Source organism: Neurospora hispaniola, assembly GCF_033458365.1.
Source record: "Neurospora hispaniola strain FGSC 10403 chromosome Unknown B0T23scaffold_4, whole genome shotgun sequence".
NCBI classification, from domain to species: Eukaryota; Fungi; Ascomycota; class Sordariomycetes; order Sordariales; family Sordariaceae; genus Neurospora; species Neurospora hispaniola.
In genome coordinates this window covers 656,279-680,590 of record NW_026944409.1, presented here as the reverse complement: position 1 = coordinate 680,590, position 24,312 = coordinate 656,279, and the positions used below count along the sequence as shown (strand labels likewise).

The 24,312-nt window shown below is 52.3% G+C and overlaps 9 protein-coding genes and 1 non-coding gene across 10 annotated transcripts; 6 read left to right on the top strand and 4 right to left on the bottom strand.

The window, feature by feature from the left end:
- Window positions 1-947: 947 nt before the first annotated feature.
- Window positions 948-1,981, top strand: B0T23DRAFT_428478 (acetylxylan esterase precursor; the record flags this gene model as incomplete). Its single annotated transcript, XM_062840140.1, has 2 exons — window positions 948-1,556; window positions 1,628-1,981. The coding sequence occupies 2 exons, from the start codon at window positions 948-950 to the stop codon at window positions 1,979-1,981; spliced, it is 963 nt and encodes a 320-aa protein (XP_062692636.1).
- Window positions 1,982-2,729: 748 nt separating this feature from the next.
- B0T23DRAFT_441650 (uncharacterized protein) lies at window positions 2,730-4,012 on the top strand (the record flags this gene model as incomplete). Its single annotated transcript, XM_062840784.1, has 1 exon — window positions 2,730-4,012. Exon 1 carries the CDS (start codon window positions 2,807-2,809, stop codon window positions 4,010-4,012), a length of 1,206 nt encoding a protein of 401 aa, XP_062692635.1. The 5' UTR covers window positions 2,730-2,806.
- A 987-nt stretch (window positions 4,013-4,999) lies between these two features.
- B0T23DRAFT_135772 (uncharacterized protein) lies at window positions 5,000-6,943 on the top strand. Its single transcript, XM_062832268.1, has one exon. It carries the CDS (start codon window positions 5,242-5,244, stop codon window positions 6,763-6,765), a length of 1,524 nt encoding a protein of 507 aa, XP_062692634.1. The 5' UTR covers window positions 5,000-5,241; the 3' UTR covers window positions 6,766-6,943.
- An 851-nt stretch (window positions 6,944-7,794) lies between these two features.
- Window positions 7,795-9,844, top strand: B0T23DRAFT_135774 (uncharacterized protein). Its single transcript, XM_062832269.1, has 3 exons — window positions 7,795-8,152; window positions 8,263-9,044; window positions 9,124-9,844. The coding sequence occupies exons 1-3, from the start codon at window positions 8,015-8,017 to the stop codon at window positions 9,665-9,667; spliced, it is 1,464 nt and encodes a 487-aa protein (XP_062692633.1). The 5' UTR covers window positions 7,795-8,014; the 3' UTR covers window positions 9,668-9,844.
- Window positions 9,845-10,971, bottom strand: B0T23DRAFT_135775 (uncharacterized protein). The gene has a single exon (XM_062832270.1). The coding sequence runs from the start codon at window positions 10,844-10,846 to the stop codon at window positions 10,022-10,024; it is 825 nt and encodes a 274-aa protein (XP_062692632.1). The 5' UTR covers window positions 10,847-10,971; the 3' UTR covers window positions 9,845-10,021.
- Window positions 10,972-12,064: 1,093 nt separating this feature from the next.
- Window positions 12,065-12,156, bottom strand: B0T23DRAFT_t166. The gene has a single exon. It is a non-coding gene; the product is annotated as a tRNA-Ala (tRNA).
- Window positions 12,157-14,618: 2,462 nt separating this feature from the next.
- Window positions 14,619-18,883, top strand: B0T23DRAFT_420039 (uncharacterized protein). The gene is made up of 3 exons (XM_062839725.1): window positions 14,619-15,047; window positions 15,148-17,769; window positions 17,825-18,883. Exons 1-3 carry the CDS (start codon window positions 15,018-15,020, stop codon window positions 18,629-18,631), a joined length of 3,459 nt encoding a protein of 1,152 aa, XP_062692631.1. The 5' UTR covers window positions 14,619-15,017; the 3' UTR covers window positions 18,632-18,883.
- A 372-nt stretch (window positions 18,884-19,255) lies between these two features.
- B0T23DRAFT_379120 (uncharacterized protein) lies at window positions 19,256-19,456 on the bottom strand (the record flags this gene model as incomplete). The annotated part of the gene is made up of 1 exon (XM_062837129.1): window positions 19,256-19,456. A coding segment is annotated over one exon (201 nt), but the record flags the coding sequence as incomplete, so codon positions are not given.
- Window positions 19,457-19,950: 494 nt separating this feature from the next.
- B0T23DRAFT_135746 (uncharacterized protein) lies at window positions 19,951-21,995 on the bottom strand. Its single transcript, XM_062832266.1, has 3 exons — window positions 21,608-21,995; window positions 21,191-21,544; window positions 19,951-21,015 (listed from the first exon to the last, which is right to left on the bottom strand). Exons 1-3 carry the CDS (start codon window positions 21,769-21,771, stop codon window positions 20,172-20,174), a joined length of 1,362 nt encoding a protein of 453 aa, XP_062692629.1. The 5' UTR covers window positions 21,772-21,995; the 3' UTR covers window positions 19,951-20,171.
- Window positions 21,996-23,116: 1,121 nt separating this feature from the next.
- On the top strand, window positions 23,117-24,066 carry B0T23DRAFT_135749 (uncharacterized protein). Its single transcript, XM_062832267.1, has one exon. It carries the CDS (start codon window positions 23,361-23,363, stop codon window positions 23,976-23,978), a length of 618 nt encoding a protein of 205 aa, XP_062692628.1. The 5' UTR covers window positions 23,117-23,360; the 3' UTR covers window positions 23,979-24,066.
- Window positions 24,067-24,312: the final 246 nt, after the last annotated feature.

Sequence of the window (24,312 nt, the reverse complement as noted above, 5' to 3'; positions counted from 1 at the left end):
CAAGCCTCAACTTTATCTTTAAATCACCGACGATTCCTTTTCGAGAAGCGGAAACACGTCCGCGTCCTGAAACGTCAAAATCTTTGCCCCTCCTGGTCAAGGTCACACTGGCAGTGGAGGCTTAGCCAAAGCCTAAAGGCTAAACTCCCGTCCCGTTCCTCGTGCTCGGATCTCGCCTGCTGCACCCGCCTCCTTCGTCCTCGATCCCTTCTCCGCAAAGAAGTGCTCAACACCTCCGCTCCATTTTCCGAGCTAGCTACATAGGTGCTACTGGACACTTGTTGGCTACAAATCAAGGATCCCCGGATCTGGGGAAATGGGTCGCCGACGCGTGGTCACGTACCTCCCAATTTATCCAATGCCGGTTCAAATGACCAATGCAACCCAAGCATCCTAAGATTGACAGGACCTCAAGCAATGCAAACATGCATAAACTCTGGACAGGGCTAGCTCAACCAAGAACAAGACATCCGATCCAGCGAGCGAAACATTCCAGAAACCAGGATTCAACAGAGGCTCTTCGAACAAATGCTGCCCCCTGATTCTCTGCGCCCCCAACTTTACCCGGTTGACCGTCCAAGGCACTCTACAACAAAACCACAAAGGACCTCTAAGCGTTACTATTTTCATGCAATGGTCACCCTCCCATTACGTCTAAACCCTGGCCTTGGGGTGACAGTAGCTGGATCTTGTTAGTCATGCTGGCCTTGGCCTTCTTGCGGGGGAGCGGAATGCGACTGGCCTTGGGTAAAATGGGCGGCGACATGCTTCTGCAACAACGGTGACATCGTCAATATCTTACATGCTCAGATGTCTCGATAACGTTCTGGCTACCAGTCTGACCGCTGAGTATAACTATTCGCCACCCCACATCCCATCGAGACAGGTCGATCGACAAGCCCAGGGATAGATCTATTGCAACTTCTTCATCAGCACCAAATATCAAGATGTGGCCCTCGCCCAAAGCTGCTTATCTCCTCCTGTTGGCCCGCTCGGCTCTCGTCGGCGCGTCCCCTGTCGAGCTTGAAGAGCGTCAGTCATGCCCTTCCATTCACGTCTTCGGTGCTCGTGAGACCACGGTCTCCCCCGGATTTGGTACCGCTGGCGTCGTTGTCAACCTTATCCTCCAGGCCTATCCAGGTGCCACCTCCGAAGCCATCGTCTACCCAGCCTGTGGTGGCCAGTCCTCTTGCGGCGGCGTCCAGTACGGTGATTCCGCCAGACAGGGCACCAACGCCGTTGCCACGGCTGTTAACAGTCTCAATGCTCGCTGCCCCGACACCCAGATTGTTCTTGTCGGATATTCTCAGGTGTTTTGCGTTGCCTTTATCGCTTTTGTTTCCTGGAAGAAAGCCTCTAACCTATGTGCTAAACAGGGTGGTCAAATTATGGACAATGCCGTCTGCGGTGGACCTGACAGCGGTGCTGGTATCACCACCAGCACCCCTGGCATCAACGCCAGCGCCCTTAACCAGGTCAAGGCCGTCATCATGATGGGTAACCCCCGTTACCGCGCTGGTCTCTCCTACAATGTGGGAACCTGTACTGCTTATGGCGTATGTTCTTCCTCTCCATTCTTTCCGACATCACTGCGTTCAACAACAAGTACTGACCCTTCCTCTTACAGTTCGACCCCCGCCCTGCCGGCTACACCTGTGCCTCCGCCTCCAAGCTCCAGAACTACTGTGACTCGCCCGACCCGTACTGCTGCACGGGTAACGACGCAGCCACCCACCAAGGCTACGGCTCCAAGTACGGCCAGCAGGCCCTTGCTTTCGTCAAGTCCAAGCTCAGCAGCAGCGGCGGCGGCGGAAGTACTCCTACCAACCCTAGCAACCCTTCTACCCCTACAACCCCTAGCACAGGAAACTGCGCGGCCAAATGGGGCCAGTGCGGTGGACAGGGCTGGACGGGCGCCACCTGCTGCCAGTCTGGGTCGACTTGCCAGGCTGCTAACCAGTGGTACTCCCAGTGCATCTAAGTTGGGGGGGAATGTACGTGAAGGGATGAGTGGTGGTGATAAGGGCCTGGGATCTAGACTGTTTAACTCTGGGTAGTCAGAAGGTCCCATCGGTCGACAACTTCTTTGTATATGAATAGCTTGATGCCGATGCTGAAATGAACATACTATGCCGGCCACTATATCAACGGGCCATGCCACTGCCTTCCTCCAACATGCTTGCCGTATCACATTGTTAAGTTGCGGTCTTATTCCTCATCATGGCCGGCGCCGACATCCAATCACTACATGGCCCATTGCCTGCCCTCGTGTCTTAACCTCTCCATAGTCTAAACGTCCTATCCGTGAACCAGGTAGTGGAAGGGACACTGGATTGTTATTCAATGGTATAGTAGCTGGTCATGTGTAAAGCCCATGTATCATCCGTACTTCAAGCCTAGTGAAGGATACTGAAGCGTCTGGAGTTCTCTCTCGAACCACCAGGTGTGTCACTCGCGCCAAGTTTGTCCACACTTGGGATGAAGGCTATCGAGTCAAACCTGAAGAGAAGGAGTACAATAACAATGGAGCTTGTCATTGAATTGATTCACGCTCCCCTTCACGTTGCCCAGGTTCTCGATTCCTCGGCCAGTGAGTCCATATTACGCTTGGTTACTCACACTTCACTCGAAGTCTCGGTCAATTGTGCTTCCAGAAAATATACATAAAACCTCTCTGACATCTCTCACGTTCTTTGTTTCTTCTCTGCCACATCCTCCTCACCCAATTCCAGGATTCAATTACGACGACAGCACAAGATCGCACTTTTACACCCAAGATCAACCCACGTGACATACAACAACGAAAATGTCCACCCACACAACCCCCCATTTCGACAGGAAGGTGCTCCTCGCACTCGTCCCTCTAGCTTCCCTCGCAGCTTCCCACGAAAGCAACCCCAACGCCCATGGGCCGGTGAATTTCTCCGAAATTGCCGAAAGCATTACGGCAGCCACGACCTCTGCAACTCAACCGGCATCAGCCATCGAAACAAGCAGCAGCAGCCACTCAACGCACCTGACTCCTTCCCTTCTTCACGGGATCATCCCAAGTGTCACCACCACTACAACTACGTTCCCTACTCCGGGGGCGGCAGATCAGACCAGGACGCAAACGGTTTGGGCCACTGTCGCCCAAGTGACAGAGGTAGTAACTATCGTCAAGACACTTACTCCTGATCATGAGACTAGTGCTTCGGATACCCTTTCAACGACAACGTCAAGTCAAAGTGGGTCATGGCCTAAAGGGTACTGCACCAGGAAGGGAGAGGTCGCGGTCAATGGCAAGTGTGTGCCTAGCACGCTGGTGACTAGTACTACTACGAGGGGAACAAAGTCTAGTTCTAGTTCTGGTGAAAGTTCTAGCAGTATTAGCTTTACGATCACATCTACTTCTAGCTCTTTGACAGCTTCCCCAACATCCACCACCAACGCTATCACGACCTCTACCGCCAGCAAATCTACATCAACTTCAACTTCAACAGACACGGACCCCCTCGTCATCATCCCCGTCACTGGAACCGTCACAGACCTAATCAACTATAATACATACACCGCCCCCGCCTCTCTACCGCCCTTGCCTCCTCTTCTTCCTCCTCCTGGTCCCAGGGTCAGCGTCAGCAGCAAATCGTCGTCGTCGTCGTCGATCTCGGATGATGGTCCGCTGGAAATCATACCCGTCACCGGCACGGTAACTGATTTGGTGGATTACGAGACTGTGATGGTGCCGAGTGCGACTGCTACCACCGTAGTAGTTATTCCTGTTTCTTCTGGGTTTGGGTCTAGCGGCAGTACAAACAGCCAGGACGTGGGCCAGATGCTGGGACATATCCAGGGAATGGGGGGACAGAGCAGTCGTGTGTTGGTGCATCCTACGGTGAGCGTGGGGGATCGGTTGACGGTTGTGAGTGGGAGTGATGGGAGGACGACTATTACGAGGGCTTCTCCGATGGCGAGTGCCAGTTCGGCGACGAAAGGGGAGGGAAGTGGTGGTGAGTTCTGCAAGGAGGAGTAGTAGGATCAAGAGCAAATGGCCAAATGATGGGGAAGTACAGTGGGATGAGGTGGTCAAGCTGCTGATGGAAAACTAGAAAGTTGGGGTTCTGGAATATTATTCATCAGGAAATCTAAAGGTCAATCATTCCTTTGTCATCAATTGTTCGCGCCTTAAGGGGGGCGATAGGAGTGCAGTGGTCTCCTCAAATTGGGTGCCGTTGCATTGAAGCCAAACGCGTGTGATTTGAACGTGATTATAACAGAACTTCCAGTAAGCTAATAAGGGTTATGATATTTCTATTAAACGACTAACGATCTAGTCGAATATGGTGTATGTGCAATGATCTAGCTGGAATAATAGAAACCGTGCACTACCCGCTCAGGAAATGCTGATACGCTAAGGGAGGGGGTAGGCTTGAAAGTATCAAATCTTACCATCGAGAGTTTCTGCGTACCTATTCCGACGACATTAAACTGCTTGTGACACAGTACTGTGAGTTTGTTTAACGAGTCTGGTGCGCGAACTAGCCGCCGGGCCGCCTCAGTTGAACAACATAGGTAGCTACTAGCATCCCCGAGGACTCGGAACATCTAACCAATGACATATAGAGTTGTCTGTAGTAATCCATAGAATTCGACAAGAGACAGAAATGTTCTTCAAGTAGTTCCGTCGCGTTGCCAAAATGCTTCGACCACGGCGATTTGAATGTTTCGATAAGCAGACCGTATCTATGAAGAGGTTTTCCGGCTGCATCTTTTGGACTTTGAATGTTTGGACATTCATTCACCTACACTAACGAAAGAGGAGGATTCACAAAAGAGGAAGAGGACACACTCGGAATACGTAAAATACTGACCATCGATCGATGTTGCGATTGCCAATATTCGTTGAACGCGATGCAGAAGCCACAGGTCAGACATGGACAACCGCCCCGCATGACGTCATTTTGGCCCATGCCTTCCTTTTCCTCTTTCTCCACGCGGATACAGAAGGTGAGGAAGGAGCAAACAAAGACTTGCATCCAAGCATTTCATCCTGGGTTGTTCTTTCCATCCCGAGTTTACACTACACACGGACACAACAGGAAGGCCCGGCCCGCCCGGTACGCCCCCCTTGACCAGCTGTTCGTTTCGTTGTCTCTGTTTCAACCTCGATCTGACCTTTCGTGAACCTGTTCATCCCACCCGATCGATCTGCCGGCGAAAAAACCGTCCAATTTAGAATCTCGACACGAACGACCGAGCAACATGGTGGGAAGAAGACCCAGAACCGTCAACTCGGCCACCGATTGGCACGGGACCATGCCGTCTCGTCAGCCGTCTTCCATCCGCCGACGGTATCGTGATGACGACGAAGAAGCCGGACTCCCTCCCAACGTCTCCCCTGGCGATCACCACGGCCCTCCCTCCACCGAGCCCACTTCCACGCAGAGCACCATCGCCGCCCCCACGCTGCGCCCTTCCCCACGCGAAATCCAGATCCACGACGACCGCGCCAAGGTCACCTCCTTCAGCGGCTTCAAAGATGCCCGACACCTGGCCATCGCCGAACAGCGTCGCATTGACTTGAAACAGAGGGTGCTCGATGGCATGAAAGGCTTGTCCTCCTGGGATGGACACTATCGCAAGTCCGATGCCGAGCTTAAAGCCATCAAGAACAAGAAGATCAGGAGATACTACGAGTCCCAAAACGAGACGCTCGATAGCTGGGTCGAGGTTGACGCTTTGGTCATGGCCGTTGCCGATGATGTCATTGACAGCATGAATCCCGACGCCGATAGGGACGGCATTGCCGAACGCCGTGTTCCCCTCGCCGACTCCAAAGGCGCCGTTGAAGCATTTCTGCCTCCCGAGCACATCGAGAAGCGCCGCCGTGATGAACGAAACGCGAAATGGGCTATAAACACCAATGTCATCGCCAATGTGTTCATGCTCATTGGCAAGCTGGTCAGTCTACGCTTTAGTCCATCGCTTTCCTTGGCTGCCAGCACCGCGGACTCGGCCTTGGACTTGTTCTGTACCTTGATCATTTACAGTACCAACCGCATTGTCTCCTGGCGTCTGCGCGCTCTACGGCTCAAGTACCCCGTCGGAAGGCGGCGCCTCGAACCCATCGGGATTCTTGTCTTCAGTGTCATCATGGTTGTTTCCTTTCTCCAGATCCTTCAAGAGTCGGTCAAGAAGCTGTTACCTGGCGGTGACAGAGATGTTGCGCCTCTGCCTCCTGTTGCTATTGGTGCCATGGCTGCCAATGCCATCATCAAGGGCATCATCGGGCTCATATGCAGACCCATCAAGACGACGCAGGTACAAGCGCTGGTGCAGGACTGCAAGACCGATGTGTACTTCAACACCGCCTCTCTCCTCTTCCCCCTGATTGGTGTTGCTGCCCAGATCTGGTGGCTGGATCCCCTCGGTGCAACTTTATTAGCCCTCTATGTCATCTGTGACTGGGCTGAGACGTGCATCGAAAACATCAGCCGCTTGACCGGAAGCAGTGTAGATGATGCCTTGCAAAAGAAGCTGATGTATCTCGGCTTCCGCTTTTCCCCTGTCGTTGCAGGCTTCAAGACGTTGACGGCATACCATGCTGGCGATGGTGTTTGGGTCGAGCTGGACATACTGTTGGATGAGAGCACCTCGCTGCCTTTGGCACATGATATTTCCGAGACGCTGCAGTATTGCTACGAGAGTCTTCAAGAAGTGGACAGAGCTTTTGTCACGGTGGACTATTCCACCTTGGGCCCCACGGGACATAACGAATGTGATTGATCGGTACGCTGTCATTAGGAAGATGGCCTGTGGGTTGTGGCATGTCGTGGAGATCTCATTGCCAGTTGCCACAGACTACTTCCGCCGAGCCGAGGCTATCACCTTCAATCACAGTGTTCGTGTTGGACGGCTGTGTCTGGATTTTGCCTCCATTGAACAACCAACACAGCTTTTGGTCGTACTTGTGATTCAGACCTGCAGTGTGATGACGGGCAGTTGAGCCCAACAGGGCAGATTCTCAAGGTCAATATCTGAGGGAGCGGGATATACGCACATGGAAAAGGATGGCCACGGAAAGCCAACATTCCGAAGACTCCAATATCCATTTTCTCCGCAGTATTATTCGGATCCTTTTCTTACATCCCACTTCTTGGTGGCAAAGCCATCCTACCAGCAACCAAATCACATCGGGCACCCATGATAAGAAATGCCGAGCGGGACGGCGTTGGAACCGTGGTGCACCTAACACCGGTGCAGAGCTTGGCTGGTAGCACTAGACTGTCCATCGGACCAACGATGGTGGTATCGACTGGCCTTGGCTGCATGCAATATACAGATCTCCTTCCGCTTTCATCGACATGGGCATCACGCAAACTTATACGCATTGTCGGAATGCCGTGGCACTTGAAGGCTTCCCCCGTCAAGAGAACTACCGATGGAGTACATTTAAACTCACGAATTCGCGAGGCAGACAATGGCCAAGGGGACCGGGAGGAGACGTGCTGTCTCCGTAGCCACGATTCCTCCCCCCACTCGGTATACGAGAGCCGAGACCGTAGAGCCTCCATCTCTTGGCTAGATATCGCCATCCGCGCTTGTCGGGTTATGCAGTGAGACTACGAGGCCTTCCAAGGCAATCCATCGTATCAGGCTTCACACCTGCCGAATTAGGGTTATAACGCCAACGACTGTTTGTATGTCGCAAGTGTTACCTCAAGCTCGACCTTCCCAGACGAGGCTATGTGACCGGCATATCTCACATTTTAGTCCAGATTTCCCCGCTCTTGGTAAGCATTCGCAAGATCCAGACCGTTGGCATCTTGCCAGTGCTACAGTAGGGAGAGAACGTCAGTGGACAAGGTTGCAGTGTCGGTGTTTACAGGGTTTATGACGATCGACGGGACCCGTCCTCAAGGAATGCAAGTACACAAGTATAAGATCATATCACCTCTCTTGCGTCAACCTGGAGATATCTCGACCTCCATCTCATCTTGTTGGACTCAACCACAGAGGCAAGCATCAACCCAACATGAGAACCTCCCTCCTCGCCCTCGCGGCATCCCTAGCCGCCCTGGCCTCGGCCAAAGAGAAGGCCGTCGACATGAAGCTCAAAGCCGAGCTTTACGACAGCGGTGCCAGACATGAGCATATCATGGCTCTCAAGCACGTAAGCATCCCGTCTATTCCGTCTCTCCCTTCCATACTTTCTCTCCCATTCCTCCTCCTCCATCCCTTACAGTCACTCTCATTCACATGGCTAACACCCTGCCACAACAGCAAACCTGGGCAGAACTCGACGCCGCCGGCGTCTATGACTCCACCCAATACAAGAAATTCCCTTCCTCCAAGCTCGACTACGTCCCCTGCACCAAGGGCTACGCTTCCTACGTCCCCAACGACCCCAAGTACACCTTCCGGTGCAACAATCTTGACCTGTACGACTTCAAGACGCACGCGGAGCTCGGGTCCTCTTCCGGCCGCGGCGCGGGCTCCTGGGGGTGGACTTCGCCCAAGGGACGCGAGTTCGTGGCTATCGCCCAGGAAGACGGCACCGCTTTCGCGGAGGTCACAAAGAATGGCAAGCTAGTTTATTTGGGAAGGCTGCCGCAGTACACCACTGCTCAACCCAGCCTGTGGAGGGAGATTAAGGGATACAAGAGCTACATCCTGATCGGCTCGGAGGCAGTCAACCACGGTGTGCAGATCTTTAATTTGGCCAAGTTGCAGGATGTTGACCCTGCAAGTCCCAAGGTGTTCACGAACGAAAACGACTTGGATGGCTGGTGGACCGAGGGGTTGCCGGTGGGGAGATCGCATAATGTGGTGACGAACGAGGAGAAGAATTACGGTGTGGCTGTTGGGTTCCAGCCGAGAACCGGGCCGTTGCGCGCGGGACTGGTGTTTTTTGACTTGACGGATCCGAAGAATCCCAAGACACTGGGAGGAAGTGGTGAGGATGGGTATGTCCACGATGCGCAGTGCATTGTGTATCGCGGACCGGATATCAAGTACTATGGGAAGGATATTTGTTATGGATATGATGAGGATTCGTTGACCATGTTAGTTCCCTCTTTCCCCTATCACCCTGTCTTCCTGCCAGTGGCACATGAACACGAGACACTGACAAATGACAAACAGCTTCGACGTATCCGACAAGCAAAACATCCGCATCATCTCCAACACCTCGTACGAAGGCGCCTCCTACACCCACCAAGGCTGGGTCCTCGATCCCAACTGGCAACAATACTTGATCCTCGACGACGAGTACGACGAGTACGACGCCGCCGGCTTAGGCGCGGACGGGTACCCGATCACCTACATCTGGGACATTTCCTCGCTTGAAAACCCCAAGCAGACGGGTCACTACAAGGGTTTGCGTCGTGGTATTGACCACAACCAGTTCATCAAGGATGGGTTCTCGTACCAGAGCAACTATGGCTTGGGTCTCAGCATTCTGGATCTGAGAAGTGTGCCGTTGGATCCCACGGGTAAGCTGATCAAGGAGGTGGCGTACTTTGATGTCCACCCGGAGGATGATAATGCGCCGGGCGGGGGCAATGTCACTTTCACCGGTACATGGTCTCACTATCCCTTCTTCCCGAGTGGGTACATTGTTATCAACACGATGGACAGAGGTGCGTTCGTGGTTAAGAGGACGCCAGCTTCTTGGTGGCCGTTCTAAATCTTTGACGGTCCCTGCAGTGGTCCTGTCACTGTTCTCTGGGATAAATGCAATAAAGACAACGCATGATGCTAGGGGGTTGAAGCCTCTTTCACCCAATTTATCCCTTTTGTCTCAACGAGTTTGATAGATGACTGCATCCCACCCGCTCTTGCCATTCCATGTTCTTTCCACTTTCCAGTGTCTTGCTTTGTTTCCATTTATGTTTCCTCATTGCTCCAGCCATCTACCTCTCAACTCATCTCATGCTCTTCCTCCTATCTTCCCCCCCCTCCACTTCTTAAAGCAACACCTCCCCACACAATCCCCACTTCTTCTTCTCTTGTCTCTCAAATCTTTGGCAGATACACGTGTTTATACCGCCCTCGTCCCCGTCTCCCAAGGAGGACGAGGTCTACCCGCCCAATCGTCCGTCCCAGTCGGGATCTGCGGAGCGGGGTTCCACCCGGGGGTGTTGTAGACGCAGTGGCCGTCGATCAGCCAGCTGGGACTGGGGCAGGTGACGCTAGTAGAGGTAGTTATATCGCTGGTAGCGGCGGTAGTGGTAGCAGGAATGGGAGCCGAAGAGGTACCTGTAGTTAAGAACGGCACGAACCCAGTGAGGGTGTAGGTTGTGTGGGGGGCAACGATCACTGTTAACATCTCGATGACGGTTACTGAGGCTGTGGAGGTGGAGGTGGAGGAGTACGAAATGGAGGGGGTCTGGGTCGTCTGCCTCTTTACTGCTTGGGTGGGCCAGATGGGTACGACGGTTATGCAGATACCGTCTGCTCCGCCTTCGACGATGCAGTTAGATGTGGATGATGTAGAAGGTAAAGAGGAAGAGGTGGTCGTGGAAGGCGGAGGTGAAGGAGGAGGAGCGTTGGTGATGACGGTGAGGATGGTAGTTAACTCTGTAGCTGTTGGGACGATGATGGTTGAGAAGATGGTTGCGGTCGAGATATCTTCCCTTTGGTCGTTCTTGACTTGGGCCTTGGAGTCAAGGGTGGGAGGGCTGCTGTGGACAAGAGAAGGGGATAAGTGTGTGGAGGCCGTGGAGGATGTGGAGGTGCTGGGTGATAGTGTGTATGGCGTGTCATTGCCCTGCTTTCCACTTTGCGGTAGGGCAAGAGCGAGGGACGCTAGAAGGGCTGGGAAAAGCGCCCTCTTGGTGGAGGTGAGGGTTGGTAATGCACGCATTATGGTGGTTTGGTTGTCGGGAGATTGGGGATCAGTCTCTGGAGTGAAGCTATAATTCTGGGCAAATAGAAAGGCGTGCGCTTATATCCGAAGTTACCTGGGTAGATGATTGAGCAATGTCCACATTTGCTTCGATGAGGTGCTCGCGAAACAGAAGCTTGAGCTCCCGTTTGTCAACGAATGTCGGAGGTGGAAGATGGAAGGAAAGGCTGAAAGCAAGGCAGCCTAAGGTTGCTGAATGAGAGATTGAGAGGGCAAGTGAATGGGGATGTCAGTAATTGGGAAACCCGCTGCGTCGACGCCCATGAACTTCCTACAACATGGAAGTGAAGGGGAAGTTTCCATCGAGCGGCAATCTAATGACGCCGTCGTCATCTCGACTGTCATCCCATTACCATCCAACTCTGCGGCACAAACGGATTGTTTTGGACGAGAAACATTTCGGGAGTAAGAACTTACCAACTGCTCTGTTACAGAGTCAAGTTGGTTTTGTTTTTGCTAGTCACTTCTTTCCCCAATTCCCAAGCACAAAGAAAATGGCAAGATCCATCATCCATATTGGGATGCTCCTGCCAATGTTTACGCCGAGACCGGAAAAGGGGTAAAGTGGATACACTTCGTTGCTGGTCGCTATGGACCCTAACCCGCCATGCTCGCCGACGTTTGCTGCTTTCCTATCATCTGGGGTTTCTAGCAGCGTCTGGTTCTTGAAGAGCTTTTCGTAACTGCGTAATTCTTGATGGTCTTTCCCTTCAATGACGTGCTGAGTCAAAGTTGTTTGATGGCGATGGTTTGCTTTTTGCGAACAGTCACAATTGCGATATATTGAGACAGAAGAGAAGTACGGTAGGTATTCACCAGCTTGACAATATTCCGGATTGCATCTTGATATCATGGAACTCAACTGGAGAAACCATCTATGAGCGGGCTCCGGTGGCACCCCTTTCTTCTAGTTACGAATAGGGTTTTTTTTTCCCCTCGAAGTGCAATAACATTGAGAAGCTCATTCGACGAGTATTATACTTTCGAGCCGATTATTTATCAGTCTTAACCAGGGGAAGTGCGTAAAAGGGACATTGACACGACTCACGCGCAGTTGGGAGGACAATGAGGAGGGGGGAGCAATTCCAAAAACCAAAAAGAAAAAGTGCAAAAGCAAAAACATGGATAAAGAAAGGAAGCAGCATACGCAAAGAATGGAAAAAGTTAAAAAAAGAATGGATGCACCGCGGATCGAACGCGGGACCGTCTGTAGAGCAAGATAGAAATTTCAATGCAAAACAGAAATCATACCACTAGACCATGCACCCATGGGACTTGTTATTGTATGCTGTTACGGCAGCCTAAGAATGGTAAACCCCACAGCCTGGACCTTGGCACGACTTCCAGCTTCCAGCACATTGCACGTGGCACAATGAGGTCCGCCCACACCACCATCCCCAAACGACACATCCAAACAACAGTGCATCCTTTATGATTCGATTGTCACTTTTCCTCCAGTCCTGCTCTGACACAGCGACAGTTTTGCTTCGAAGCACAATTCTGATCTTTCACGATCGCAAGTGACGAGCTACTTAGCTGACTGACCGTTTCAGATGCATCCGTACCTTGCACAAAGCAGCCACGGCAGCCATCCGAGATGATCGGAAATGATACCTCGAGAAACTGTCGAATTGACAAGCCTTGGGCATCACCGCAACATTCGTTCCCGCATCGCCAAACTGCACTTTTTGCACACCTTCAGCCAACCCAACCCTCAACAACAAAATCTGTACAAATCTATTTTCGACGAAAATAACGAGGTCAACGATTCAGGCATTGCGATTTTTCCCCAAACCTCATCCTTTTCCGCCAGGGCAACTGCCGAATCTTACTACCAACAAGGTCTTGTTGGCGACTTTTACGAGTTACCCAATGCCGGCCAGATGCCCAACCACATTTTACATCCCTTGATACTCCAATCCCACGGTGAAAAGGACAGCTGAGCGGGCAAACATTTGCAGTGTTTGACGGGGACAGTACCCCTGCAAGCCAGCTGCCAGATGGACAGCTTTCTTTGGTTTTCTTCCGATGGCTCATGGGCTCAGATTCACAAGTTCTCATAAATAGGTTTGCAGCGTACTGTTTTGACCCATGTGTTCAGTCAGCGTAGGGATGCGAAGATGAGTGCCTGGGAACACACAGCCGGAAGAGTCCTCCTTCCTGCCTTCCATCGGCCCTGCGTGCACGTGTCCGTTCGCCCGGCAGCACAGTTGTGAACGGTGGCTGCCCGGCCGGTGACAATCAGTCAGTCAAGCTTTCAGCGATGTGTGCTACAAATGACATCAGGGGCGGTCATGTATGTTCTACACGCAGTGGAATTCTCGTCGAACGGGGAACGGCATCAGCACGCGCCGTGTAACGCGTCTGGAAATCCAAAGTGGAAGAAGGAATGCGGTCCAGTGCAACGCCGTTGGAACTTGGGAAACCTTATCGCTATCAACAAGAAGGGATAGAAGCGATACATTGCAGTGATGTCTACCTATCGGTACGTACCAGATGGTGGGTGGTACTACCTAATTCGGACCCCACCGACGGCACGCCCAAAGACCCAAGTAAAGTTTCAAGGTTTCAAAAGTCCGATAACTTGCAGCTGCTCACCGTCACCTTAAAACCTGAATATCCGTTCCCATGGGTTTCCCTTTGCTCGCTCAACCTGCTCGCTCGAGTGTCCCGATTCCTCAACCCAACGGGCAATTGCGAGCATAGCCCCTGGCATGTTGGCAAATATCAACCAATTGTTGGAGTGTTGGCGTTGACCTTCCCCAATTACCTATTCAGATGCAAAGGAGGCCTCCCAGGTCCGGAGTTGAAGATGTCTCTCCTCCGCATTTTCACGCATGTCGATCTGGGGACAAGGTGCGACCAGCGGGCTTCTAGTCAAAACATCTCATTGGTCAAAGCTGCCAGATTAGTGGTAAAAGACGCACCCCTGCTCGAGACAGCTGAGCTTAATTCGACTTAGGTTGGCTCTTTGTTCCTCGATGCGCCCAGTCATTCTTGGCCTTTTTGAATTGAAATGAGGAACAAGAAAGCAAAACCAGCTTCCCATTGTATACCTCTACAATTGCAAAAGGGGGGTTTCTGGTCCTCTTGCCTTGATCATGGCCAGCCCGAACTGGGCTTGCTTCTCAACAAAGGTCAGGGCGAAAACAGCGGAAGCGAGTCCGAAGTACTTCTAACGGTAAAGCAATTTCCCCACAAATCGTGCGTAACCTCGCAGGAAGTATGACTGAACAGGCGCATTCTCACCTCACAGGCTCAAGCCTCAGCAAGCTCAGCACACCGGACCTTGATGCACTCCTGCATTAGACTCGTATTAGCGAACAAACCGCTGTTTTTCTTTTCTGTTCCTGAGGTCATCTAAAGAAATCACGAATTCTCAAAGCCAACCGATGTTGAGTGCCAAGCGCAATCAAATGCCTTCCTTCTCCTTGATTGGGGCTGTAGGCCGGATATGCAATTCAATATCACACTGCCCGAGCAGTCTTTCCCAACTCGAAAACGGGTGATCGAGCCTCACTTTTCAACGCACCTTCCGTTCGACAAGGCCCGTGTGCAAGTTGGGTAATTACAGTACTTGACCGCATTTTCTACCTAACAATGCATTGAGGGAAAGCGCAAAGGCCCAGGCATGCATGTGGCTTGTTTGTGTGCAAAGGAACCTAATGACCGAATGATTGAAGAGGAACCGCCTCATTTTGCCAGGGAGAGGTACCTTCAAGTTTTATCTCAACATCCTTCCATTGTTACTACCTCTACCTGGATAGGCATTCCTCTTGGCTAGTATCGATGCCTTGCTGTGCACCTTGGCCCTTGAGCGTATTCAAGTCCAGAGCGCCCGGACCGCTTTGTTCATCCCATCCCATATAGTGGGCGGAGGGTACCTACCGGTGCTCCAACTTGCCCTGTGGTGTGGTTTGTGCTTCCTGTAGTCAAACACGGCACCACGTCATTCCCAGGGATACGACGTGGTACAGCCCGGGCCATCTGGTTCACTGCTTTCGTCAACTCTCTTCTCTTACTCTTCTCTTTCCTCACTTCTCTTTTGCCCTTCTCTCAACCCACACTCAGCTGAGGTATCGACTTATCGAGCATCGACTAGAAAGAAGACGTCTACTCAACAGCGCTCATGGCGGACCATGAGCCGCAGGGCAACCAGGTATGTCCCTGTATTTACCTTAAAAACGCGTCCCCTTTGCAGACCTTCTGACGCAATACCACATCAACATCGGGGGCTGACCATCTTTGCTTTGCCACAGCCCAAACGCGAAGGCTTTCAGCTCAACGTGAATGACGCCCTAACTCCGGATCCCGGCAAGGAAGGACTGTTCAAGGTTGAGAATAGTCCCTTCGCCTTCACACCAGGCCATCTTGCAAAACTACTTAACCCCAAAAGCCTCGATGCTTTCTACGCCCTCGGCGGCCTGGAGGGCCTGGAGAAAGGGCTGCACACAAATCGCAACACTGGTCTCAGCGCCGACGAGAAGCACGTCGATGGTCCCATCGCCTTCAAGGATGTCGCCCCCCCAGGAACGCCGCAGTACGGCCAGCATGGCGACAACGAGCCCTTTGCGTCAGGCAAGCATGATGCGTCTGTCCCGGAGCCGCTTCCTCTCGATCACAAGGCCGGGAGTAATTACGCCGACCGCCGGCGCGTCTACAGAGAAAACCGGTTACCTGAGAAGAAGAGCAAGACACTCCTACAACTGGCTTGGACCACGTACAACGACAAGGTGCTGATCCTGCTTACTATTGCTGCTGTCGTCTCCCTGGCGCTTGGTCTATATCAGACTTTTGGCGGCAAACACGAACCAGGCGAAGCCAAAGTGGAATGGGTCGAGGGCGTGGCTATCATGGTGGCTATTATCATTGTGGTGCTAGTGGGTACGCTCAACGACTGGCAGATGGAAAGGCAGTTCAACCAGCTCAACAAGAAACACAACGACCGTACTGTCAAGGTTATCCGCTCCGGAAAGTCTGTCGAGATTTCAGTTTTCGACGTCATGGTCGGCGACGTAATGCATCTGTTCGCAGGGGACCTTATTCCCGTTGACGGCATCTTTATCAGTGGCCATGGTGTCAAATGCGACGAATCCTCCGCCACGGGTGAATCCGACCTGCTCAAGAAGACGCCCGCCGACGAAGTGTTTGCTGCGCTGAAAGACATCGCAGATGGGAAGCCTCCCAGAGAGGACATCCACAAGCTCGACCCGTTCATCATTTCTGGCAGCAAAGTAAACGAGGGAACCGGCACGTTCCTCGTGACAGCCGTAGGCGTTTACTCGAGCTACGGGCAAATCTCCATGGCCATGCAGACCGAGCAGGAAGACACCCCGCTGCAGCAGAAGCTAAACGTGCTTGCCGATTGGATTGCCAAATTTGGTGGTGGCGCGGCCCTGATTCTCTTCATCGTGCTGTTTATCAAGTTCTGTGTCCAGTTACCGCACAACCACGATTCGCCAGACCAAAAAGGACAGACCTTTCTGCGCCTCTTCATCACCTCTGTTACGGTCGTTGTTGTTGCTGTCCCAGAAGGCCTTCCCCTGGCTGTTACGCTAGCCCTCGCGTTTGCAACCACTCGGATGATGAAGGACAACAATCTTGTCCGCGTACTCAAGGCCTGTGAGACCATGGGTAACGCGACAACGGTATGTTCCGACAAGACGGGAACCCTGACTCAGAACAAGATGACCGTGGTTGCTACCACTCTTGGCAAGAGTCTCAGCTTTGGCGGCACGGATAAACCGCTGGAGGAACCCGACTCGGACAAAGAGAAGATCAATAATGGCGCAAACGGTTTGGAGGCGCCAAATACTGTGCCCAATATGCCTGTGGCAGATTTCACCAGGGAACTCAGCAAGACTACCAAGAAGATTCTCAACCAAGCTAATGCTGTCAACTCGACCGCGTTTGAGGGAGATGAGGATGGCGAGAAGACATTCATCGGGTCCAAGACGGAAGTCGCTTTGCTCACCTTCTGCCGTGACCATCTCGGCGCTGCACCGGTGGAGGAGGAGCGCAAGAATGCTGATGTTGTCCAGGTCGTTCCTTTCGATTCAAAGTACAAGTTGATGGCTACCGTCGTTAGACTTCCCAACGGCAAGTTTCGCGCATACGTCAAGGGTGCTTCCGAGATTCTCCTCGAGAGATGTAACACGGTTATCGCCAACCCGAGCGAGGATGAGTTGCATACTGTCGAGCTTACCGATGCGGATCGCAAGATGTTCTTGCACACCATCTCCTCATATGCTGGCCAAACACTTCGTACGATTGGTTCCTCTTACCGCGATTTCGATAACTGGCCGCCTCCGGAGCTTAACGGCCACGGAGAATTGACGGCCGACGAATTTGCAAAGGTCCACCATGACATGACGCTCGTAGCCATTTTTGGCATCAAGGATCCCCTTCGCCCGCAGGTCATTGACGCCATCAAGGATTGTAACCGCGCCGGCGTGTACGTCCGTATGGTCACTGGCGACAATCTCTTGACCGGAAAGGCAATTGCGAAGGAATGTGGTATCTACAAACCCGAAGAGGGCGGAATTGCCATGGAGGGTCCTGCTTTCCGTAGGCTGTCCGAAGATAAGCTCAAGCAAGTCGTACCGCACTTGCAGGTTCTCGCTCGCTCGAGCCCTGAAGACAAGAGAATCCTCGTTCATACTCTCAAGGAACTGGGTGAGACGGTGGCGGTTACAGGCGATGGAACGAATGACGCGCCAGCTCTCAAGATGGCGGATATCGGCTTTGCCATGGGTATTGCTGGCACGGAAGTTGCAAAGGAGGCTGCATCTATCATCTTGATGGATGATAACTTTGCGTCTATTGTCAAGGGTATCAGCTGGGGTCGTGCGGTAAATGATGCCGTGAAGAAGTTCTTGCAGGTAAGCAACGTGCACTTTATTCGGAGTGAGGTAATGGCTAACGAGAGGTAAACAGTTCCAACTTACGGTCAATATCACGGCCGTAGCCTTGACGTTCATTTCCGCCGTTTCCAACGACGAAGAACAGTCCGTTTTGAACGCAGTTCAGCTTCTCTGGGTTAATCTGATCATGGACACCTTCGCGGCCCTTGCTTTGGCAACCGATCCTCCCTCACACACCGTTCTCGACCGCAAGCCAGATCGCAAATCTGCGCCATTAATCACAATCAGAATGTGGAAGACGATTATTGGACAGGCCATTGCCCAGCTGGCCATCACTCTCTGCCTCTACTTTGGCGGCCGCTCTCTGCTCGGCTACAACATGTCGGACCCCACGGAATCCAAACGTCACAGCACCTTTGTCTTCAACACCTTTGTCTGGCTCCAGATCTTCAACGAACTCAATAACCGGCGTCTCGACAACAAGCTCAATATTTTCGAAGGTATCACGCGCAACTATTTCTTCTGGGCCATCAACGCCATCATGATTGGCGGCCAAGTCCTCATCATCTTCGTCGGCGGGGAAGCCTTCAAGATTACTCGTCTGAACGGCAAGGAATGGGGCATGTCTATCGGACTTGGTGCCATCTCCATCCCCTGGGGTGCTTTGATCCGCAAGTTCCCCGACCGCTGGGCCGAGGCCATGATGCCGCACGTGCATATTCCCATGCCCAAGATCTTCAAGCGCAAGAAGAAGGAGGGTGAGGATCAGGAGAAGCAGCCAGTGGACAGGCCGCCCCTGCCGCCGGGCAGAGTGCATACCGGTTTGAGAGGACAGAGAGCGAGAGTGCATAGTTCAAGGTTGGGGAGGAGTTGGTCTTAGTTGGACGGGAAGGTAAGACCTATTCGGAGGCTCTCTACGAAAAAAGGAAAGGGTATGGCTAGCCAGTAGAATAAGAAGTTGGAGTAGGGAGTTGGTAGTTTCTGCCTACACGATTACTAATGATTCGGGGTGTGTCTTTGTTAGTGTTAGAGAACATGAATACGTTTCTATCTTTAGTGAAACAGCGGTGTTTTAGTATTTTTTTACTGCGGCTGGTACCCAGTGTTTTCGATGATGAACTTTAATAAATACTATTTCAAAATTCAAGGATGCAGGGGCACCAAACCTCCGTTCGAGACATTGCTTTAGCCTTTGATTACTCAACCAGTTCTTCTTGAGCGTCCCATTGAGCCTAACTCTGTGGACTTGGTTTCCATCATCTCGAACCGGCCATCACTTATCACTATGACTCAATCCAAAACCATTCTTGCTGTTACTAAAGTGTCATTTTTAGCAACCTTATGCAGCGTACAGCGCCTGTCAGAGTGACAAGGCCCGATGTGAATAAATGCTGCATACTAGAACTACCAAGTTGTCTCCTATGCAGCATGCGGCCTTGCGGGCGACTAGCAAATGGAGCTGCATGTTTCGTCCATCCGGCAGCGCGCAAATGCTTTTTGGAACTCATTGTAGAGGTAGATAGGTAAGTAACGAAATCGTGAAAGCCAAAAAGGTTACCGCCAACCAGAAACGAATGTGATTAAGACTAAAAGTACATATATATCCTATAAAGTAAATCAAACCACACATAATAGCACACGTGCAAGGCAAAACAAAAACAGCAAACCCAGTTTGCCCATTTTGCCTTGAGGGGGTATATAAGATTCTTTTCCCAAAAAAAAAAAAAAAAAGAAAAAAAAAATAACGATGATTCGACGCCTGTCCATGTGTGGTTGTTGTTATCCCTCCCTTCCTTCCTTCCTTCCTTCCATGTTTCGTTGTTGTGTTGTTTTTGCCGCTCAGCAGCATTTGTTGTGGATGGAGGGAGGCCCAGCCGTGTTCGATGCCATAAAACTCCGTCCGTCCGTCCCGCCTGTCGCCGCCATCGTTGTATGGACACCAAAACCTGTTGGCTCCCTTTCTCTCCCCTTTGGCCATTCTATTGGCCCCCCTCCCTTTCCGACATTCCTCGCCCGACGATATTACAGATGATGTGTGATGTATAAGGTGACCCCAGATATTAGAACAGGTGTAGTAAGACAAAAAGAAAATAGTGATAGAAGGGGAAAAAATGTGAATGAGACAGGAGCCAGGGAAAAAAAAAAAGGAAAAACCAAACACCAAATGACAATGCAACTAGTAGTTACCCCCAGCCACCTGCCACAGAGACGCAATGGAAACCCAATAGCCGCCTTGGATGCCATCTCGCGCGTACCATCTCCGACCTGAACCAATGGGTATATCCAACCAGTAAGTAACCCACGCTGTGAAAAAGCATGACCAAAAAGAGGAAAGAAGAAATCAAACAAACGCCTCAGAATGCGACCAACCTCTTGCTGCCTCCCGGACTTTGAGACCCAAGGATCCCTCGGAGACTGAACTACAGCCCCCTAACCAAATTCACCCCTCCCACTCCTCCAAACTTCCTCAACTCCTCCGGCACCGCATCCACCACAATCGTGATCCTCTTGGCCCCCAACAACACGCCCGCAAAGAAGATACCGACAATCAGCAGCAGCGCCACCACTGTAACCGTCGCAATGGCCGTCAACTCGGCCCTCACGATCCTCGACACCCTCCTCCTTCCCGCTCCATGTCCTCCATGCACTCCCACTGATGAACCAGCTTCCTTTGATGAGGAGCCACCAACACCGCCACCGCTGCTGCACTGTTGTGATGATGATGATGATGATGACGAGTGTGAATGATGCTGCCACGCAAACTGCGTCATGTCCACGCGAGGCATATCGCTCGGACTAATCGTTTCGGTCTTGCGCAGCTTGAGCTGCTGTGCGCCGGCGGTGTAGCGGAGCTCGGTAAGCATGGACTGGTGGCTGGAAAAGTGGTAGTGGGATTCGTTGGTGGCGGCGCGCATGAGGGCCGGGTTGACGCACAGTTTGGCGAGGCGGTCGAGTTCTTCGGCTTGGCTTTGGGTTAATCGGTTTTGTTGTTGATGGTGGTGGTGGTGGTAGCTGCCGGCAGTAGTAGTAGTAGTAGTGAAGGATGGTTGTTGTTGTTGTGAGCTAAGTGGTGAGGAGGAGCGACCGCAGGCAAGAGCCTCCTTGAGGGAATCGACGGTTGAGCCGGCGTCGAGTTTGCGGGGAACTTCGGCGAGGGGGCGGAAGCGGGCGGGAACGCCGATGGCGAGGTGGAGTGGTGGGACGGATTTGGTTACTACGGAACCGGCGCCAATGACGGCTCCGTCACCGATGGTTACGCCGCCTCTGTTTGGGGGAAAGGGGGCTGATGTTAGTAGGGGAAACCTTGGTAGGGCAAAAAGGGGGTGGGTCCGATGCAGGGGAAAGTAAACAAAAGGAGATGAGAACAAGTCTCCACAGAAAAGGAAAAAAAATAATAAAGGGGGAAAAAGCAAAACGAGAATGACGAGGGAAAACTCACAAGATGGTAACGTTGGCTCCGATCCACACGCCATTGCCGATGGTGATGGGCTTTCCAATGCTGCTCCTCTGCGATTCCCGAGCCTCTGGGTGAATTGGGTGGCCGACGCTTACTAGCGTACAGTGAGGTCCAATGTTGCAGTTCTCACCAATTGTAACGTCGGCTACAGGCGTGTCCATGATGAAGCAGCCCCGGTTAATGAAGGTCGAACCTCCTACCCGAAGCCGCAACCCGTAGTCGACGAAAAATGGGGGCTTGACAAAGGGAGTAAGAGCCTTGAGGGTTGGGTCGCGGAAAGTCATGTCATGGGTAATAGCGCCATCTTCTTTCCTGTTCCGAGCCGGTCGGATGATGCTATTGAACGTGTTAGCGCGCTGTGATGATCAAGATCTGATGATTGCATCTCTGCAGACTCACTCGAGAAAGAGGCTTGTTCGAACATCTGGTGTAGCGTCTTCAGGCATGCTGTTGAAGCGTCTACAGGCGTGAGCGCACCGATCCCTGGCGGCGCGGAAGTCGTCAAGGCCAGCAGGGAAGGATACCCCTGCCGCGCCTAGAGGCTGTTTTTCGATATTATCCATTGTATCTGTGTGTGTGTGTGTGTGTATGAAGTGAAGTGAAGCAGTAGGGCGGTTGACCGCTAAAGGAAAGTTTGGTGTGTGTATTCGGTTGGCGGCTGAAGGATGTAGTCGAGGGCAGTTAGTTGCGGCTTGGTTGTGTTATGTAGTTGGTGTGGCCGCTGTGCCGAGGGAAAAATGGGTCGGTGTTTGGTAAAATGGTTGTTAAAATGTGATTTTGCGGGTGCAAAATTATGCCAAACAAAATTCAAAATGGTTTCGAATGGATGGGGGAGAGCAGGCTTTGTCCCTGAAGTGAATCTACCGATTTGTAAAATGAGGATTGACGCCTTGCCACTCCTGGTGCAAATTCCAAACTTGCCCGGGCCACGAAGGGTTTGGCGAGATTTGGTACGAGAAGCCCGGACTTAGTTGGGACGGGCCTCTTCTTGATCTGTCCTGGGCGGCCCTGGATGGCTAGGCTGACCCCACGGATGGGTTCGATCACTTCCCCGGACAGGGGTAGACGGGTCCAAGATGACGGGACACAAGAAATTCCAGGGGGGGGGGTGACAAAGCCAAAAAAAATCAACAGTGTGGTTGTTTTTAGCCAAGCCTCGGAAGTCGGAACCAACTTTTTCTCGTGGCCGTGTGTCGTCAGGAAGTTGGAGTCGACGAGGGTAGGTGGGTTGCACAGGGGAGCTTAATACGGGGGTAGCGATGATGATGCTAGTGTAGGACCTGAAAAGCACACGAGGAATTGATGGGGGAGCTCATAGTGGTATATGTATGTATAAGCTGGACCACCGCTGTGCCTTTCTCGAGCCATGGCATTATTCCCTTTTTAGCGGACTTGTAGGTGTAACCAAACCACCACCAACACGGCAAACCCATGAACGTCTTACCCCGAAGCGAAGCCACGAGTTGCAGCAACTCGTGCACAATACGAGGCCGCAAATAACGGCGTAGACATATGTAATGATACGTAAGCTCGGACGATAGCCTGCAGATAGCCGCTTCGCTGAGTAATGATGGCATATTGTTGGTATTAATGCTGAGGTTTGTGTCGCTGAGAAAACGAAGGAGGCCGGTGTTGCTTGCATTGCGATCAGGAAATTCGCCCATGGACGAACTCCTTTCGGGGGACTCCGCATGGGGCCCAACCCTGTTGCCCCTGGCTGGTCTAGCGCTGTGTAGTGTAGCTGCCGTTTATCACCGACCACGACCCTACCATGTAGTGTAGTGTAGTGTAGTATGGTGCGCGCATACGTACATACACACTACTGCTTGCTTGTTCTGCTGCGTGTCATGGCAAATCCCATCCCATGTGGCCGTTTGCTTCGGTTTGGTGTGTGTCGCGAAGCTATGGAGCTGAAAAGGTAGATGGGTGGAAACCGGCATGGATCAAGCGTGAAAAGATCGCATATCGCCGACCGCGTTTCGCACATGTTCGGATGCTTCTGGAAGCCTGGAATTGGGCCAAAAAGGAGGCATCTTGCCGCCGTGTGACCTCCGCGAAAAAGGTTCAACCTTGTTGTCGCCCCGGGCCACTTCCGCCCTTCCGGCACGCTTTACTGCAGTTGTAGGTGTCGCGTGCAGACGTGCAGAAGCGCATGGCAGCGGATCCATGTCCACCATTTTCCCCCCTGGCATTAGTCAGGGGTTCGGGGACCAACCCCGTCCATGCCGTACCGTTCCATGCACGACGACACCACCGAGGCATGCCTAATACGGCTGCCTTTTGTTCCCGAAGGGATAACTCCGGAGCTGAAAAAATGATGCATCGTGCATCCAAAAGTCCCTCAGCCGCCCAACACAACGTCTGGATCCCCCAGACCCCAGCGCCGCCAAGCAGCATTCGCGGCAGAAGCAGAGACTGCAACAGACGGCCCGGGGTTACAGTCTGTACGCCAGTGCGGGCGGGCACCTATGCCACTCACAGAGCAGCGGCGTCAGCTCGCTTTTCACCCAAAGAGACAGACGGACGCATCGGCGAGACAGAAAAGGACAAACGAGTGCAGGCGGCATGCACTGCGCCGTCAAGATTAGATCAACTGTTACCACCAAGCGTCCTGTTCGGGGTCGGGAGGACAAGGCAGATTGGACCGTCGCATCCTCTCCACTTTTGCCAAGGTGTGCGTTTGTGTGACGAAAAAAGAAGGCTCCGGTGCCATGCCGCTATAGTACATAGCTGGCTGGTTAGCAGAGTTTGTTTGTTGGAATTTTCATGATACAACATGATGAGGGTGTTACCCAGGCAAGTCGTTCAAAGAAAAGACTACACACGGGCTCTCCAAAAAAAAAAAGGGTGATCGTGTGTGTACTGTTCTTTTTTTTTTTTTTTTTTTTTTTTTTTTTTTTTTTTTGATTCACCGGTCAGGGTAGGTAAGGTAGGTACTTAGCTAGCGGTCCCCCCCAGACCCTCCCCACGGGCCACAAAAGCTCGACCTAATGTAGGCGTGGAAAGGCTCCATCCGGTCGGGCCATCCGCCTGTTCCGGTTGCTCTGCAGGCGCCTCCAAGCCAGGATGATGTACATACGGCATCCATAGCGGAGGAGTTTCTC

Excerpts from the sequence above, each read along its gene's own strand:
- B0T23DRAFT_135772 (XM_062832268.1), top strand. The coding sequence starts at position 5,242 with ATGGTGGGAAGAAGACCCAGAACCGTCAACTCGGCCACCGATTGGCAC.
- B0T23DRAFT_135774 (XM_062832269.1), top strand. The coding sequence starts at position 8,015 with ATGAGAACCTCCCTCCTCGCCCTCGCGGCATCCCTAGCCGCCCTGGCC. Across the intron at positions 8,153-8,262 it reads ATATCATGGCTCTCAAGCAC|CAAACCTGGGCAGAACTCGA; the intron begins GTAAGCATCCCG and ends CTGCCACAACAG. Across the intron at positions 9,045-9,123 it reads GATGAGGATTCGTTGACCAT|CTTCGACGTATCCGACAAGC; the intron begins GTTAGTTCCCTC and ends AATGACAAACAG.
- B0T23DRAFT_420039 (XM_062839725.1), top strand. The coding sequence starts at position 15,018 with ATGGCGGACCATGAGCCGCAGGGCAACCAG. Across the intron at positions 15,048-15,147 it reads ATGAGCCGCAGGGCAACCAG|CCCAAACGCGAAGGCTTTCA; the intron begins GTATGTCCCTGT and ends GCTTTGCCACAG. Across the intron at positions 17,770-17,824 it reads CCGTGAAGAAGTTCTTGCAG|TTCCAACTTACGGTCAATAT; the intron begins GTAAGCAACGTG and ends AGAGGTAAACAG.
- B0T23DRAFT_135746 (XM_062832266.1), bottom strand. The coding sequence starts at position 21,771 with ATGGATAATATCGAAAAACAGCCTCTAGGCGCGGCAGGGGTATCCTTC. Across the intron at positions 21,545-21,607 it reads CGAACAAGCCTCTTTCTCGA|CATCATCCGACCGGCTCGGA; the intron begins GTGAGTCTGCAG and ends CACGTTCAATAG. Across the intron at positions 21,016-21,190 it reads GGAGCCAACGTTACCATCTT|AGGCGGCGTAACCATCGGTG; the intron begins GTGAGTTTTCCC and ends TCCCCCAAACAG.
- B0T23DRAFT_135775 (XM_062832270.1), bottom strand. The coding sequence starts at position 10,846 with ATGCGTGCATTACCAACCCTCACCTCCACCAAGAGGGCGCTTTTCCCA.
- B0T23DRAFT_135749 (XM_062832267.1), top strand. The coding sequence starts at position 23,361 with ATGGCAGCGGATCCATGTCCACCATTTTCCCCCCTGGCATTAGTCAGG.